The 17645-nt window shown below is 41.8% G+C and overlaps 1 protein-coding gene across 1 annotated transcript in view; it reads right to left on the bottom strand.

The window, feature by feature from the left end:
- Nucleotides 1–698: 698 nt before the first annotated feature.
- Nucleotides 699–17645, bottom strand: part of HNRNPM (heterogeneous nuclear ribonucleoprotein M) — a 169358-nt gene continuing 152411 nt past the window's right edge. Inside the window, exons 15-17 of the mRNA XM_083179038.1 lie at nt 15202–15860; nt 7682–7733; nt 699–1113 (exon numbers count right to left, since the gene is read on the bottom strand). Coding sequence (XP_083035164.1) covers nt 950–1113; nt 7682–7733; nt 15202–15860 — 875 coding nt within the window. The 3' untranslated portion in view covers nt 699–949. The remainder of the gene's footprint in view (nt 1114–7681; nt 7734–15201; nt 15861–17645) is intronic.

Below are 17645 nucleotides of genomic sequence, written 5' to 3'. Positions count from 1 at the left end.
ATATATATATATATATATATATATATATATATATATAGGGTTTCAGGGGTGGAAGTAGCACTCCAAGCCTCTTGTGAAAAAAACTCACTCAGTCATTAATAGGACAACGTTTCATTGCTCTTTATTGAGCAATTTCTTCAGGTCATGTTACAAGAAAATACAGAAATGAGCTTACCTTATACACCCCGTGCAGCAGCGTCATCCGGAATCGGGACTTTACGCCCGGCCGGTCGGCGCTGAGTGAATGACTTCACAATCCTGTGAGTCATGCTGTGCTCCTATCAACAGGGCAACCTACATCAACAAACACGCGTCTGACATAAACCAGGGCTGCACGGAGCTGTGCGCTCAGACCTCTCTCCGGCACTCTCAGTCTCTACTAGATTCTATCTTGTATAAAGTATAGAGTGTGGCCTGAAGTTCAATTTCTGTATACATATTGCGCTTAACATGTGGAACAAGGGGGATATATTTAGCAGATAAGAAAAAGATGGAAATAACATATAGACACAGACTAAGAGCTAACTATAGATGTGAAACTTTAGCACATATACATATATACATACACACACACACACATATATATATACACACACACACACACACCCCCCCTTTTTTTTTTAAGGATTTACTCTGAAAATTTAAATTTTGGTTAACTAAAGAGAACTTGAACAAAGTTATGGACGCTACAAGACTGGTATTGTACAATGTTTTATTACTGCATACAACACATTGTTCCCTTAAAGAGGTCAAAAAAGTCACAACTACAAAATTATGTGTACAATCTGTCACAGTAAAATGCATCCCGTTACCTGCAAAAATGTAATTAAAATAAGTGGCAGGGGCACAATTTCTGCCGCTACAACTCAAATTCCTACATCCAACAATAGGAAAAAAACACAAAAAAAATAAAAACAAAAAATAGTTAACAAATATGGTGTGGCTAAGCCTAAGCATTTCGGTCCATTCGGACATCGATTTCTCTTGTTCCAAACTTTGCCCCATTCATCATATGGCAGGCACGCTGAGCAGCTTCTGGACTGTCAAACTTCACAACGCCACAGCCCTTAGACTTTCCATTTTCCATCTTAATATCTGCAAACACCACATGCCCTTAAATAAAAGATAATAACAATTAACAAATAAATCAACAATGTTCAGAATGTAAGAACAATTCTTAGGTAAACGGAACTTTACAAAATTAACCCCGATGGGAATTTTCCAAGATTTTATCTCTGAGTTCTCCAAAAAGATCTTAAAAGAATGATACATCCAGTGGTTAACTCAATAGTTAATTCAACAATGGAAATATCAAAGTGCGGGCTAAATATAGATCTATTTAATCAATAAAAAAAACATAGAACACAAGAAAAAAACATTAGAAGCCACAATAAAGCATCCTAAAATGAAGCAAGTTAATACATTGGACGGTATTCAATGCCACTGTAAAAGGGGATTTATTCGGCGAGGAACGCCAAAAACAAGCCATCCTCACCGGTTAACCACCGTTTACATCTTGCTGAAAAGAAACAGTGTGTGGTGTCAGTTGAAAACTAATCCGTGAGCTATGACTGCGAGCACTCGGCACTGCTCGCTTTCATAGCATGCTAAAACGCATCAAATAAAACCCTCTAGATAGTCTTTAAAAGAGATACATGACAAATTAGCCTTTTTTAAATGTATATTTTCTCAGCACTATGCTCAACCTTCAAATAACAGGGGGCCAGATGTATGAAGCAGTGATAATGGAGAAGTGATAAAGTGCTTGGTAACTAACTGTAAACCCAGCCTGTAACTTAACAGTAAGGAAAGCTGACTGGCCGGTGATAAAGTACCAGGCACTTTATCACTTCGCCTCCATTATCACTGATTCGTACATTTGCCCCAGAACCCTCTCCCCAATAGAACAGTTACAGTTAGCGAGTAAGTTTATATGACTATGGGTATACAGGATAACTGTCAATATATGTTTATGTCTCACCACAATGGTATTATGCACCTCAAGCCAGAGTGGGAATGCCGCTAATTGTAGATCCACTTAGAGGTGTTAACTCAGTGTCTGGTGAGTAATTGCATTATTGCTGAAATATTGAGGCTTGTATCTTGGCAAGATGTAGAAGACAAACAGATCATTGGCGCAGGTGGTTTGTAAGCAGCAGCAGGACCCAGCAGGATCTGTTACTCTCCAAAAGTTGAAGGAGACAAGATCTAACCTTGCGGCTAATCCATAACCCAGCCAAACACAGGTGCAGAATTTATAGCCGGTGATGATAAACAGGGTGGCTTTGTCTGATGCCGAGAACTGGAAATAACAAACTGCTGGTAAAAGGATACAGATGAATGGTGCTCAGATATTAAGATGCAGACACATACTGATGGACTGGCGGAATTGGCATACAAGCCCAGGTGCCGAGCACTCTGGTATGGAGGGAGGGCGCTAACCGGAATTATCCAACTTCAGCAGAGATTTTTAGGGTCAATTGATCAAGACGATGTCCAGATAGCGGAGAAACGTGTTAAAGCTATGCTATCAGCAGTTTCATCAGAAGGTGCATACAGTATATCTAGGTGACCAATCGCTGTTGAGCAACAATTAGTGGCGGCATCTGTGTTTAACAAGTAAACAGCCTACTTCTGTGTTACACTTGGAAACATAAAAATTCCTATGTCATATATAGAACACACAAAAAGTATACAATAAAAAAACAAAACACATAATTTGGTATTTATTTTATATCGTGCAACACAGTGGCGATTCCGAAATCTTATCCAAAACACCTTAAAAAATATATATTACAATACTTCCCCTTGTAATGCATAAAATCTGTAATGACACAGAAAGAAAACATAGTGCGAATATTGTTGAATATAGGTATATATTTACATATATATGTAAATTTCAAGGCATATAGCAAGTTCTTTTTGAAGAAATATAGAGCTTGACATTTCTCTTATTCTTCTAATGGGAAGCTTCCATGATGTGAAAGACTCCAAATGATACACACAAAGTGCAACTCAGCTGCATAACAAGGGAACAATTTATTTTAAAAAAACACTGACATTTAATACATGTTAAAATCGCACATCACCATTTAAGGTAGTTCTTGACACTCCTCCCAGAGTCCAAGCTGTTTTGACAGGGATCAGGTGTGTCAGCCGCCGGAAACTCCACAAAGGTCCCTATACTGTTGTCTCCAAAGGGTAAGTGTCCCGTAGTCAAAAGAACAGAGAATTGGCTTAAACGCGTTTTCGGATATATAATCCTTCCTCAGAAGCCTCCTGAAGGCTTTATAGTGTATACACGGGCTGACCCGAAATAACATATAAGTGTGACACCAGCAACACTTTTTTCTTCTATTTATTTTATATGGCAAGTGTTGGTGCTAAACAACACAGAGTGTACATATGGAGAACAAATATTAAGAGAAAACATCTCTATAAATAGAAAGTCGTAGCTGTAGAAGCATTGTTAGGGCTCAACGACCATAGGAGCGTCCAGCCTGGGCACAGATCCCAATTGGTTCTGTGTGCACATTAAATAGATTTTTATCTATAGTTAATGTACACACCGAACCAAGTAGAATCCGAGCCCAGGATGACCTCCACTATGGTCAGTGATCCTAACCATTAGGCTATGGCCTCTATTTAAAGGAATGGAATGTATGACTATTTTTGAGGTTTTCTCAGTGAGAATGAAGTCCTGCTATATCTATAAAACTGCTATAGCTAGGATTTTATGTATGCCTTTTCTCTTAATATTTGTTCTCATAATGGTGCTCTCGGTTGTTTAGCACCAACACTTGATGATGCCATAACAAATAAATACCAAATTATATGACTTAAATTGTATTATTTTTGTGTGTTCTATATATGCGATAGGTATGTTTGTGTTACATTTGGAAACCTACATTAGGCTGTTAAGCACAGATGCCGCCACTAATTGTTGCTTAACAGTGATTGGTCGCCTAGATATATAAATATAGGTCCAGCTGGGGACTGTATGCACCTTGTAATGAAAATCAGTGATATCCAGATAGCAGAGAAACGTGCCAAGACTATGCTACTGCCTTGATCAATTGACCCTACAAATGTCTGCTGAAGTTGGATAATTCCGGTTAGCAGTGCTCGGCACCTGGGCTTGTCTGCCAATTCCGCCGGTGCTGTGAGCAGATGTCAGCAGAGCCTTTACAAAAATATTGCACTGTCCATCAGTATGTGTCCGCATCTTAATATCTGAGCACCATTCATCTGTGTCCGTTTACCAGCAGATTGTTATTTCCAGTTCCCAGCGTCAGACAAGCCACCCTGTTTATAATCACTGGCTATAAATTCCCCACCTACTTTCGGCTGGGTTATGGATCTGCCGCACGGTTAGAGCTGGTCTCCTTCAGCCAACAGAGAGTTAGCTGAGAGCCAACGGATCCTGCTGCTGCTTACAAAAAACCTGCACCAATTATCTATTTGACTTCTACTTGGACATGTACCTTGAAGTGACTAGAAGCCTTAATATTTCGGCAACAATGGAATTACTTACCGCACAGTGAGTTAACACCTTTTAAGTGGATCTACATTTAGCAGCATTCCCGCTTTGCCTGGAGAAGCATATTCCCATTGTGTGGAGACAAATATATGTTGACCTTTATCCTCTATACCCATAGTTCATATAAACTTCCCCCGGGTGCTCAGGTAGGGCACATCGCGGACCGAGTAGAGATTGTTGGGAGGGGCTGGGAGCAACCCGGCGATCTTGGTACACATAGTTACCAACGACAAAGTTAATGGTAGATGGTTTGTCCTCAAGAAAGAGTATAGGGAATTAGGTATGAAATTAAAGGCGAGGACATCTAGAGTAATATTTTCAGAATTATTACCAGTGCCACGCGCTAGCCCAGGGAGGCAGAGGGAGATCAGGGAGGTAAACATGTGGCTAAAGGATTGGTGTAGGAAGGAGGGATTTGTGTTCATGGAACACTGGGCGGACTTCTTGGGAGGCGCCAATTTTTGCCATGATGGATTGCACCTAAATGAGGAGTGGGCTACCGTGCTGGGGGGAAGGATGGTTAGCGGGTTGGAGGAGATTTTAAACTAGGCGATGGTGGGGTGGGGGTAGCTAAATACTATGGGTCCGTAGTGAGAAAAGTAGGATTGGGGTCAAGAATCAATGGGGGGGGGATGCGCACGCGTCCCCACCGCCCCCCCTAACCCTGTCCATCTCCCTGAAGAGGAGACGGACAGGGTTCCCGTTGCCCCGCCGCCCGGAAACTGAGACGCACGCGCGTCTCAGTCAGATGGAGCGCCTCGCTGCTGGCGGATCGCTAGCGGAGACAGTCTGGCGATTCGCCAGCAAGAGGGAGCCCGGCTGCATCTGTATATATAGCGAGGGGTTAGCGGCACAAGGTGCAGGAACTCCTGCAACTTCATAAAAACCGCCGCGCTCTGAAACGTTGGTTTAACCAGTTGTGTGGTCTGCTTTTGTTCCGAGTGCCGACAACCCCCCGCCATATTTCAGCCTGCTCAAGACTGCTTTACGGGAGGGCACCGGGAGTTGCATTTGTTGTCCATATTCAAGGATGTTTATATATGGGAGCACCACCTCTACTATCTATAGATATATCTATATCTATATATAGATATCTATATCTATATCTATATATAGATATCTATATCTATATCTATAGATATCTAGATATCTAGATATCTATAGATATCTAGATATCTATAGATATCTAGATATCTATAGATATCTATAGATATCTAGATATCTAGATATCTAGATATCTAGATATCTAGATATATATAGATATAGATATAGAGAGAGAGAGAGAGAGAGAGAGAGAGAGAGAGAGAGAGAGATAGATTGATTATATATCTATCTATAGATATCTATAAGCACTTACCCCTTCAGGGAAAGGAATTGGAGCCAGCACTCAGCAGTTGGTGAAAGAAAAATAGTGTTTTAATGCAAATACATAGTTGCAATGGTGACAGCTGTTATCCTGACAGCTGTTTCAACTGCTCCTTGGCAGTTTTCAACAGAGGCAACATGCATAGGACACAGAGCCCACCAACTGCTGAGTGCTGGCTCCAATTCCTTTCCCTGAAGAGGTAAGTGCTTCTGTTCATTTTCTATGTGCCTGGCACCGGCTTATACTTACATCATCCACTTTAGGAGGCTTTATTGTGGCTTTTAATGTTTTTTTTTCTTCCTTCTGTCTGTTCTATGTTTTTTGTTAAATAAATGAAACTGTATGCATCTATATTTAGTGTTCTGTTTGATATTTCCATTTGCTCATTTGCTAGGTACGCAGATTACACTTTGGGAGCAGCTATAGAACTAAATATTTTGATACAAATATATTTTTTTTAAACATGGAATGTTAAAGGTTTTTTTTTTAAATAATTTTACTATCCATTCTTGGTAAAATCAGCCCCAGATTTTGTTGTCTGCTGAATAGTTAATGGACTCATTGCCTCAAAAAGGAACATCAAGGAAATGGTAAGAACACTTCTAAAGACCAGAAAAGCAGCTTGACTAGAAAGAAAAACAGACCGAGTGCTGGGATCCAGCAGATGGATTGCCACAGGTTGCATAGCACCAAGATAAACTATGGTTATTCAGGAAAGCAAGAAACAGATTCCCCAACCAGTTGCACGTTGGATGAAGAAATCCTGTTCTAAATCAAATCAAATTATTGAAGTATAGTCCAATACAACTCTTAGGCACATTTCAAACATGCAAAATCAACATGAGAACTTCGTTCAATGAAATATATTTAACACAATGGGCTGTATTCAACGGATATATGCACCCGCTCTCCAGTCTAAAGGTGCGTACACAAGGGGGCGATTATTACAAAAATCGCAGGAAATATGGTCGCTGAGCCAGCGATGGGAGTGTGCACTGGCGATAAATCGCCGGGTGCGCACTCCCGTTTTCTGCCCGTAGTGATTGCTGGTCCAGCTGATTTCCACTGCCAGGCTCCCCTGGCAGTTTCTTTTTCATCAGCGACCATCTCTGGTCGCTGATGCAAACGGGACACTGAGCGATCTATCGCTCAGCGTGAGCAATATATCGCTCGGCGATATATCGCCCCGTGTGTACGGGGCTTAAAGCAATGGGAGATCGTGGGAAGATATTTCAATTGAGGTTTTTTTTCATGTTATTTATGCTCATTGAGATCAGGTTTAGACGCAAATAGGTGCTAAACCTAAACACACTATTGGGTGCACAGCAAAAAGTCCTGCAGAAATGTCTGATTTTTCATGCATCTCAGGTCACCACTGGTAGCTGGATGGGCTCAAACTGAGGCTCATTTGAATGCCTAGTGGCTCCTAACCGTGATAACATTTGAATACAGCCCAATATAAAAAGTGAAATGGTTAAAACTTTAGGTAGACAACTATAACCCAAGTTTAAAGCCCTTTTACTTTTGTTGAAATTAGCCAATCTATACTTTGCATTCATAACTATATATTTATGAATTATAGTATGTTTTTGGCAAGGATGGCAAAAACAGGCAGCTTCCCTCCCGGTTTCCATTCTACCTTTCCGTAAGTAGAAAAAGGTAGGTGGTCAAGTTGGTAGGAGGCATTTATCGACACAATAAAAGTGGCATATTCTCTTTACATTTAGTTAGAAAGTGAACGGGCAAAAAGTAGTAGTTTTCATAGTCATTCTTACCAAATTCACTAAACTGGTCTTTCAGCATTTTCCAGGTACAATCAAAAGACAGCTGTGAAGGGGAGATATTGAAAATTATATTTATATGCTACAGGTACTGTTTAACCAATATTATATTAATTTGCCACTAGTCTACAATTCCTATGTTGCCAATAAGGTCAATAAGTTAGACGTTTGCCAGTCATGATCCTCACTAGTAATACTGTGCCAAACCGTGGCAGCAGAAAATACAGAAAACAGTCCATAGTAAACAACAGCTACTGCGGTCTTCAGACAAAAGAATACAAGCAAGAAGATATGCAATGCATCTAGAATGCCTCATAGAAATGGTCCCTGTTAATGGGCAGTATTCAATGAAAAAAATTTGCCGTGTTTTATGGTGAGTTTGTGCTATTTTCGAGTTGGAAGGAGCATTTTGCTCTCCAAAAGTGAACCACCCTAATCAATGTGATATTTTCGCTGTGTCTCTCCGTGTAACAATTCTCCATCTTTTCATGGAGAACTGGAATGTGAACTTTTAAACTAAAAGTTTTTTATTTTTTTAATTTTGGTGTAAAAAAAAAAAATCAGGATTTTTTTTCTGTGAAGGGGCATGTTATTTTTATTCATGTGCTTATAGCACATGAATATATATAAAATTTAAAAAATATATATTTCCTTAATTTTTTTTTTTTTTACACGGAGCAGTCAGCAGGGGGCCGGAGCTCTCGAGCCGCTCATTAGATATTCATATATTCACTGCACCCGATCATTACATATGCACGATCGGGTGCAGTGAATACTGGGTCCCCCGCTGGCTATGGGGGGGGGGGGGGCAGCTTGTGCTGCCTGGATCCCGGGGAGCCCTCCTCCCCTTCACATATGTTCTGGGGCAGCCAGGGAGACTTTAATCTCCCTGGCTGCAACCGTCCCCCGGCTCCCTGCCAGCTCCCTGCCGCGGACGCTCGTTCGCTGCAGGGGTTAAGACTCGCCGCGAGTGGCGGCGAGTCTTAACCACATTGAATAGTGGGAGCAGGAGTGGCAGCGAGCCCTCCGGAACAGGGCGAGTGCATGGCGAGAGAAAAAATCTCTGGTCACGGAGAATTTTTCTCATTGAATACTGCCCAATGAGAAGCCAATAAACACTATCATTGGCAGCAGGCAGGAGCACATAGCCACTCTCTATAATATGAGAAATTTATGGTCAAATTATTAATGGAAAGTAGGAGATAAAATATTTGAAATGCTAATGCCCTAATCTTTGTGCATAATCAGCTTTGCTTTTAGCTTCTTGTGATGCACCTGTCTCCAATAGTATTGGAATGAACATGAATTTATAAATGGAAAGAGGGGGGTTTGCCAGCGCTCCGTTACCTGTATACGCGAAGGGGCTGCACAGTGGTGGGTTGCCCAGACCCACAAGGAGGTAGTGACAAAAAAGAAGTATACTATGCGCTCTCCTTCTAACAGAATTCTGCCTGTGTGCAGAGATCTGTCTAATGATAAACCCTATGTGGTACTGAGTAATGGGTTATTGCGGTGTGGTGTTGATCAGAAAAGATCAGAAGTTAGCCAGTATATTCAAAGCACAGTTGCTTTATTTAGGGTAAATACAAGGTGTGGGTATTTGTATCCCAATGAGGGATAAGTCACTGAAAGGGAGGAGGGACGAGGGAGGGGGGTAACTGTGGCAGCGCTGTTGATAGCGCTGTATTGTCTGTGACACCGGTATGAGTGACTGCACGTGCAGACAGGAGAAGGGAGATAAGTCAAGTAATTGTGTGGAGCACAGGGGGTGGTGCAGGGGGCTGGCGTCCCGTCCCCCCGCAGTGCACCTCTCACCTGTGGTCTGTAGGCAGAAGGTCCCGCGGCGTTCCTTGGAGATCTTCTCAGCCGCAGCACATACAGCGTGTAGACGACGCTGTGTGCTCGGCTCTGCAGTGACGCGGTAGAACGCGACTTCCGGGTCCCGGCGTCTGGTTGCCGGGGAGACCGTGGCCGCGTTCAAGAGCGTCTGTGCTGCAGGCTCAACTCCCAGCCGGGAGGAGACTTTGATGAGGATGTGGGAGCAAGTGTTGCTGTCCAACGCGTTTCGACCGCTGTGCGGTCTTTTTTCAAGGATGCTGATACGTGTATCATGTTGGTCATTTGTAGCAGTTGATTGACACGCCCTCTGGTTGTATGATTGGTTCCTGCGCACTGAGGGAGTGTTCATGACAGGTTGCCTGATTGTGTACACCTGAAGTGGAGATTGCCATCTCAGATTGCCTGGTGTGTGGCTCTCATTTTATAACTTGCACAAATTAAAAGTTTCTGGAAGTTATTATGCTGTAGTTTTGTTCATAGGATTGGTGGAGGGGGTATCTGAGGATTATTAGCTGCAATTATGTTCAGAGGATTGATATATGGTGGAGGGGATATCCAAGGGGTTTATTAAGTCAGCCCAATGTACCGTTATTAAAATCAATGTTAAGGCCCAAGGGGTGCAGGGTCTTTAGGGTGAATATCCAGAATAGTTCTCTAGGTACTTATGTAATATCTGGGCTCCCGTTTTTCTTATGAGACCGTGTCCCCTCGCGGGGCTCGCTGCGCTCGCCACGCTTCGGGCACGGTGGCTCGCTGCGCTCGCCACACTATATAAAATCAACTCCATGCGTATTTGGATAGTAGGGGTATGAAAAAATGGGGTTCATTTAACATGGGAGCCCAGATAATACATAAGTACCGTTCTCTTTTATTCAGGATGTCTAAATGATCCCCCCCTCTCCAATTAATGTCGGGAGCTTCTATTGCTGTAAAAACCAATCCCTTTGGGTTAGAGTTGGGCATCTCTTTGAAGTGCATTGACACACTATGCTTGGCGTACCCCATTTTTATGTTACGAATGTGTTCGTAGAGTCTCACTTTGAGGGGCCTCGTGGTTCGGCCTACATATTCCTTTCCACAGGGGCATCTTAGGAGATATATGACCCCCTTGGTCTCGCATGATATCTGGTGTCTGTGTTTAAATGTGAGATTAGTGGTGGTGGAGGTCCAAGAGGTTGAGATTTTGGTGGAGGGGTTGCTCAGGTTTTTACAACCCGCACACCGGCCGCAGTGGAAGAACCCTTTCTTGTCGGTAAGGGTGGTTTGTCTGCTAACTGTGGGTTTGATATGATTTTTGACAAGTTTCTGTCTTAGGTCAGGTGCTTTGCGGAATATGAGTCTGGGCCTATCTGGTAGAATGTCTTTGAGTTGGTGGTCCTGTCTGAGTATGTACCAGTGTTTGTTCAGTATGTTCTTGAGCTGATTGGAGGATTGGTTAAACTGGGTTATGAAGTTGATTTCTTGTGCCGTCTGTGAATCGGTGGGGTTTTTGTTGTTAGTAAGGGTAGTGGATCTGTCCATGGCGGATATGTCTCTGTATGCTTGGTCTACTATGTCCTGGTCGTAGTGTTTGTCTAGGAGTTGTTACCTGAGTTGTGCGGATTGTGTATGGAAATCGTCATTTTTTGAACAGTTCCGTTTGATACGGCGGAACTGTCCTCTGGGAATATTTTGAAGCCATTGTTTATGATGCCCGCTATTGTAAAGAATGTAGCTGTTTACGTCCACCTGTTTCCTGTACGTCTTAGTGTGTATTGTGTTGGATTCTATGAAAACTTCTAGATCCAGGAATTGTACTGTGGTTTGGCTTGCTGTTGATGTGAATTTGAGATTTCTGTCATTGTGGTTGAGGTATTGCATGAATTGTTCCAGTGAGTGTTTGGTGCCCTTCCAAATGAAAATGCAGTCATCTATGTAACGCCGCCATAGGATCAAATTGGCGCTCCAGTCACGCTCACCCCATATGTAATCCTCCTCCCATTTCCCCATAAAGAGGTTAGCGTAACTGGGCGCCACTTTCGATCCCATGGCGGTCCCGGTGGTCTGTAAATAAAATGTGCCATTAAACCATGTATAATTGTGGTGTAATATGAAATCGATGGAGTCAATGATAAACTGTATCTGGTCCTGTTGTAGTGTTTGTGTTTTTTGGAGGAAGTGTCTGGTGCTCTCTAAACCTTGGTGATGTTTGATGACGGTGTAAAGTGATGTGACGTCACTGGTGACCAGCCAGTAATCTTTTTGCCATTCTATGGTTTGTAATGTGTTGATGATATCGGTCGTGTCCCTTATGTATGATGGTAGTTGCTTAACGATGTCTTGAAGAAAGGTGTCAGTGTATTGTGCTAAGTTGGAGCTGATGGAGTCAATGCCTGATATTATTGGTCGTCCGGGTGGTTTATGTAAGTCTTTGTGTTTTTTAGGTAAGTAATAGAAAACGGGAATTTTGGGATGTGTTTGTCTGATGAAATTGTGTTCTGCTTTATTGAGGATCCCAGTGGTATGTCCTGTGTTGAGTAAGTCATGTAGTTCTTTGTTGAATTTGGATGTCGGGTCATTTGGTAGTATCTGATATGTATCTTGGTCTCCAAGGAGTCTGAGTGATTCAGTGATGTAATCTGCTTTGTCCAGTACGACTATGCCCCCCCCCTTTATCTGCTGGTTTTATTATGATTTGGTTGTTGTTTTCTAGGTTCTTGAGTGCTTGTCTTTCATTTGATGTCATGTTTTGTTTGTGTTTTTGGTGGTTGGTTGAAGTCAGTTGTTCCAAGTCTTCTGTAACTAATGTTTCGAATGTTTTGATATGGTGGCTCTTGACGTGTGTGGGATTGAAGGTGGACTTAGGTTTTAGTGTGGTGTGTGAGTATGTATCTGGCTCCATGTCACTGTTCCTGATAATGGGGTTTGTCATGAAGTATTTCTTCAGACAGAGTTTTCTTGTAAAGGCCTGTAGGTCGCAGTAGGTTTCAAATTTATCTGGTTTTTTGTTTGGGGCGAACTTGAGTCCCTTTGCAAGGACATCAAGTTGTTGTGTAGACAGTGTGGTGTTGCTAAGATTAAATATCTGGGTGTGTTTGTCGGCAGGTTCTACTGTGGTATGTTGACATGTTTTTGTTTTTTTGGAGTCACCTCCTCTACAACCTCTTCTAGATTTATGTGTCTTTTCTTTTTGTTTTGTGTGAGGTTGCTGGTGATAGGTGTTAGGCAGGCCTGACGGCCTGCCTCCGTATCTAAAAAATGGTCTCCCCAGGTAGGAGCCTCTGCTGAAGGTGCAGTACATGTTCTTGGGTTGTTGGTGGTAGTAATGTCTGTGTGGTCTTGAGGGGTGGTGTTATTGACAGGAACGCTGTTGGTAATGATGTTAGGTAGGTTGGTGTTAAAGTTACGTTGTGTCGTGACCCACCCTTGGTCAAATGAGAGTCTTGTGAGATGGTCGTAGTCCTTATCGTCCTCTATTTCATACACTGAGAAGGAGGTGTGGCCCGTGGTATCCAAACTGTTATCTGACTCTGTTTCTGAGGTTATGGATATTGTCCTACTGTTGGTATGGACTGTGGGTCCCTTATGTATTTGAGTCATATATTGTTGATAAGTCAAGCCACTATTGGTGTACTTGTTCTTGTTTATGCAGTTTTGTGGTCTCTGTAGTAGTGACCCCGCGGTTTTGTTAAGATGCTTGGTCTGTGGTTTGGTTTTATTTTTCTTGAGGTGTTGTCTTGTCTCAGTCAGTTTGGGTTTGGTGTCACGGTGTACTTTTTTAATTTTGATATTAATGATGTCGTTCTCTTTGCGTGTCAGTCTGCTCTGTGATATTTCTTCTATCTCTGTGTATCCTGGTTCTTTTATGAACGGTTCGATGTTTTTGTACGTGTCATCTATAGATGTGGAGAGTGATTCTAATTCATTATTGTTTTTGCGTATTAATAGTTTCATCAGGTCTATCGAGCAGTTGTGTATGGTGTCATCCCATTGTTGTAGAAACTCAGGGTCGTCTGTGTAGTGGGTGGGTCTTTTCTTTATTTTTAGTCCCTTAGGGATGAGGTTATTGTCAATGTACCATTGTAAGAAATGTCTATCCCACCATACAGGCAGAATTCTGTTAGAAGGAGAGCGCATAGTATACTTCTTTTTATGAATTTATAAATGGTGCCTACATCATATGGCAAAACAAAAAAGTACAAATGACAGGGCAGGAGGAAAATAAAAGCTATAACAAATCAGATACAAAATTTGTTCAAGCGCAATTATGCAGGTATTACTATACAGATGATCTGTGTGACTAATACTTTCATTGCTTTTGATATACACGCCGACTTCTAGCAATTTACTGCTTAACCCACATGCTGCTGAGGGTTCTCACCCCTATGCCCCAGTAACTTATGAATGTTTGACTCATATTAATATTCCACTATTATACTTGTTTTTTAAAGAACATTTTATATTTTCAGAAAATACCATTATCCATGTTTCTCCAACATGTAAAAAAATAAATAAACCAGGACTTTTTTTTTAACCACAAATACAATCACAAATTGCAACCAGCAGGATTGTATTTACATGTAAAAATAATAGCAAAATGTTGCTGCATTGTTAATCTTGTAAAAATGGTATTGGTCCGCTACAAGCTTTACCCTTTTTTTTTTTTTTTTTAACTAGGAGGGGCACTGCACTAATTGAGGATAAACCTGTTATTTGAATCAATTTAGGGGTGATGTGTCCCCTTAGTTGGAATAGGAGGACAATTTGAAAGAGTACTCCCCAATTTCGAATGTTGATGCCTGACCGGCATAAGAAAAGGTATATAAAGGACATCTCGCCTATTTTTTTCTTTTGTAAAAAAAAAAAGAAACCACAAAACACTTATGCACATGCATGTTAACATTAATACGAAGTAGGAACAAGGTTGTTCTTTTCCTAAAAGATTTGTAAGCTTCTATGTTTGCTAACCTGATCTCATTTTCACATAAGTTGGCCTGGGCAATGTAAACAATTACATTCCTATAGTTATTTTTTTGTTAATACATTTATAGATCATACAAGACCATCGATTTTAACACCAATCTTAAGTTGAACATTTTTATCATTACTCATTAATTCTATGTGTACTATGGAGTTAACCAACTTATTTGTTCACAAGCTTAGACAGAATGTGCAAAATACATTAGACAACACTGATGAAGCAAAGTGGGAAAAGGCTGGTCATGCATTAAAAGGTTTTTCCAAAAACACTAATTTGATAATTAACCAATACTCTGATTAAAGCCAAATGCATCCCAGGCAGATTAAAATAGACATAATGGAGGGTATTCCATCCCAGTAGCTTTTTCCGACTGGTAAAATAGCACTGCCTATTCAATGCTGTCCTTTCCAACAGCATTGAAAACTGATTGTTGAATTCACAGCCATTTCTTGATAATCCAACGCAGTTTTCTCCAGCACACCCCCTTTTCGCAACTCGACAAGCGGAACATTGAATTCTGCTTGTAGAGAAACTGTCGAGCTGGGCAAAAACGGGCCAGAATACCAACTGTTGGAAAGGTTCCGATAGTCGGAATCCAAGATTGAATACCCCCCATGAATGTTAAAACCTAGGAATGTAAAAATAAATAAAATAAAAAGCCATCCACAAGCTGTTGTTATGGGATAAAAAATAAATAAAATAAAAAAACACTCACATTTCGAACAAAAATTTGGCATCCCTTACGCGGCATGGTATTTAGTCGAGCTCCACCAGTTTCTCCAGGAGAGCCCACAAAATTGCTTTGGTCAATGTCCATTGGCCTGTCAAAACTTGGCACTATACCTTGTCCCATACTGGCGCCCATTCCAAGGACTGTACTCATCCTATCAAAGGGATTTGAGCCAATACACTCTAGTCCAGATCTAGATATGGAGTTGCTGCTAAGAATGCCCACAGATGGTAGTCTGTCTAATATAGGGCCCATACGATCAAAGCTTGATCCAAATGATGAGGACCCTAAATGATCAAAGGCAGCATTAACTCTATCAACACTAGAGCCAATGCGGTCTAAGTTTGATCCAATTCTTTCTAGCCTGGAGCTAGTTCTGTCAACTGAAGAGCTCAATCGGTCCACACCATAACCCATACTAGTGCTCATCCTATCTAGATTAGAGGCTACAATGCGATCAAGGCTAGTGGAGTAGTCCATACCCATTGTTGAACCAATGCCAGGTGCAAATCTGACTGCACTAGAACTAAGACGATCCATAACCATCCCCATTCTATCAGCTTCTGGTCCTACTCTGTCTATTCCTTGACCAATGCTAGTGCTCATTCTGTCCATGCTGCCAACAATGCTGCTTGCTCCACACCCTGAAACAAAACAGATAAATGCCATTAGTATTTATACAAAAGATTTTTCTTTGGTTCTGCAAAGAGGTCTAAAGACATTTCTTCATTTAAAGGATTTATTCACAGATGCTTCACCCAGATCCCCCCCGCCATCATCTTGCTAAAACAAATATGAAAGAAACACCACAGATTGATTTTCTGCTTAATGATATTGCTCATTGCAAAAAAAAATCAAAAAAATCTTATCTTTAGCAAGTTTTATTTATATAGCGCACTTTCTCCAACAGGACTCAAGGCCCTTTGCAGACATTAAAAACAATGCACATACTGTAATACCCCTTTTACACCAAGGAATAACCCAGGTTGGACCCAGGTCGGATCCAGGTCAGCCTTGGTGTAAAAGGGGCCAACCCAGGTCCAGTAACACTGGTCTCCTACCCAGGTCCTGACCAGGGTTGAACACTGGTTGGACCTGGGTCGTGGGCGGTGTAAATGGTCCCAACCCAGGTTGGGACATCCGGATAGTGCTGAAAGGATACCAGAAGTGCTGGATGCCTTTCCACAGTGTGCTGCAGTGGCAAAAGACAGCAGCCAGGAAGGATACGGGCAGTGCACACAGAAATCATAATTGGATGCAGTATCATTTATATTATTATTATTTGGGGGGGGGGGGGGAGCACATGGGAGATTCGGTCTGCTGCTGCAGGGGAGGGGGCTGGGGAGAGCACATGGGTGATGCTGCACCTTTATACCGCTATGTGCGCTTGAGCACTGAATAAAACTTTTTGAAAAATATTTTACTAAATAAACAAACCAACATTTTTCAATGCTAACTTGTCATATCTTTTAATTTTTATTTAAAATCATTGAGGGAAAGTTGGATGCCAGTTTATCAGTCCTAAAATGGACATTTTTTATGTCATTCATAGGGAAAAGCAGTGCTGACCCAGGTTCAGTGTAAACGGCGCAAACCTGGGTCCGACCTGGGTCACAGTGCTGTGTAAATTGGGTATGAAGCTGGGTCCAACCCTGGAAACTCCCGTGTTCGAAGACCAGGGTCCGACCAGGGATTTTGGTGTAAAAGGGGTATAATACAAAGGGTTATCAGTACAAGGAACAAGTAACAATGGCAGTACAGATATACATCACATGTACATATATGCACTAGATGCATTCTAATAAGGGACACGGACATCGGGAACATATAATTACTAATCTGTGCAGCACCCAGGCGCTACATGGTGATTGCACCAGCCAGCACTGTACATATAGAACACATTTGAACAGTACAGGGTACACAGAACTAGACAGAACACATAAAGCACAATTCTTAGTACACAATACAGCTGAGATATAAGGAAGTGAATGAGAATAGATGCAGTTATAGATTGTAGGTGAGTAATAGAGCTGTAGTTGAAATGCAAGAAGAGTGCTGTGAGAACAGGAGGGAAGAAGACCCTGCTCTAAGGAGCTTACAATCTAGAAGGAGGGGGAGACAGACAGGTGACATGAGGTGCAGGTAAGGAGACCTGAAGGCAAGAAGTGAGCATGGCAGGGATAGTCAGGATATGAGACAGCAGATAGACAGAATGGAAAAATCAGTCCTCTCCCCCCTCCACCTGCACCCTTGAACACTAACAGCCCTGCTAGGGGGCAGAGAGCATGCAGAGTGAATAGGTATACCACAGGATTGGGGAACAATGGCTGTGGTAACACTTACAACACAGGCTGCATATTACAGAGATTGTAGTTGAAGTGTAAAAGGTGCAGATCAGTCGATTTCTGACCGACACCGACCAATGTATT

This window comes from Crinia signifera, chromosome 1 (genome assembly GCF_055691185.1).
Source record: "Crinia signifera chromosome 1, ASM5569118v1, whole genome shotgun sequence".
In the NCBI taxonomy this organism is placed as follows: Eukaryota; Metazoa; Chordata; class Amphibia; order Anura; family Myobatrachidae; genus Crinia; species Crinia signifera.
The sequence above is the reverse complement of the archived record's forward strand: the minus strand, read 5'-3'. Positions and strand labels throughout refer to the sequence as shown.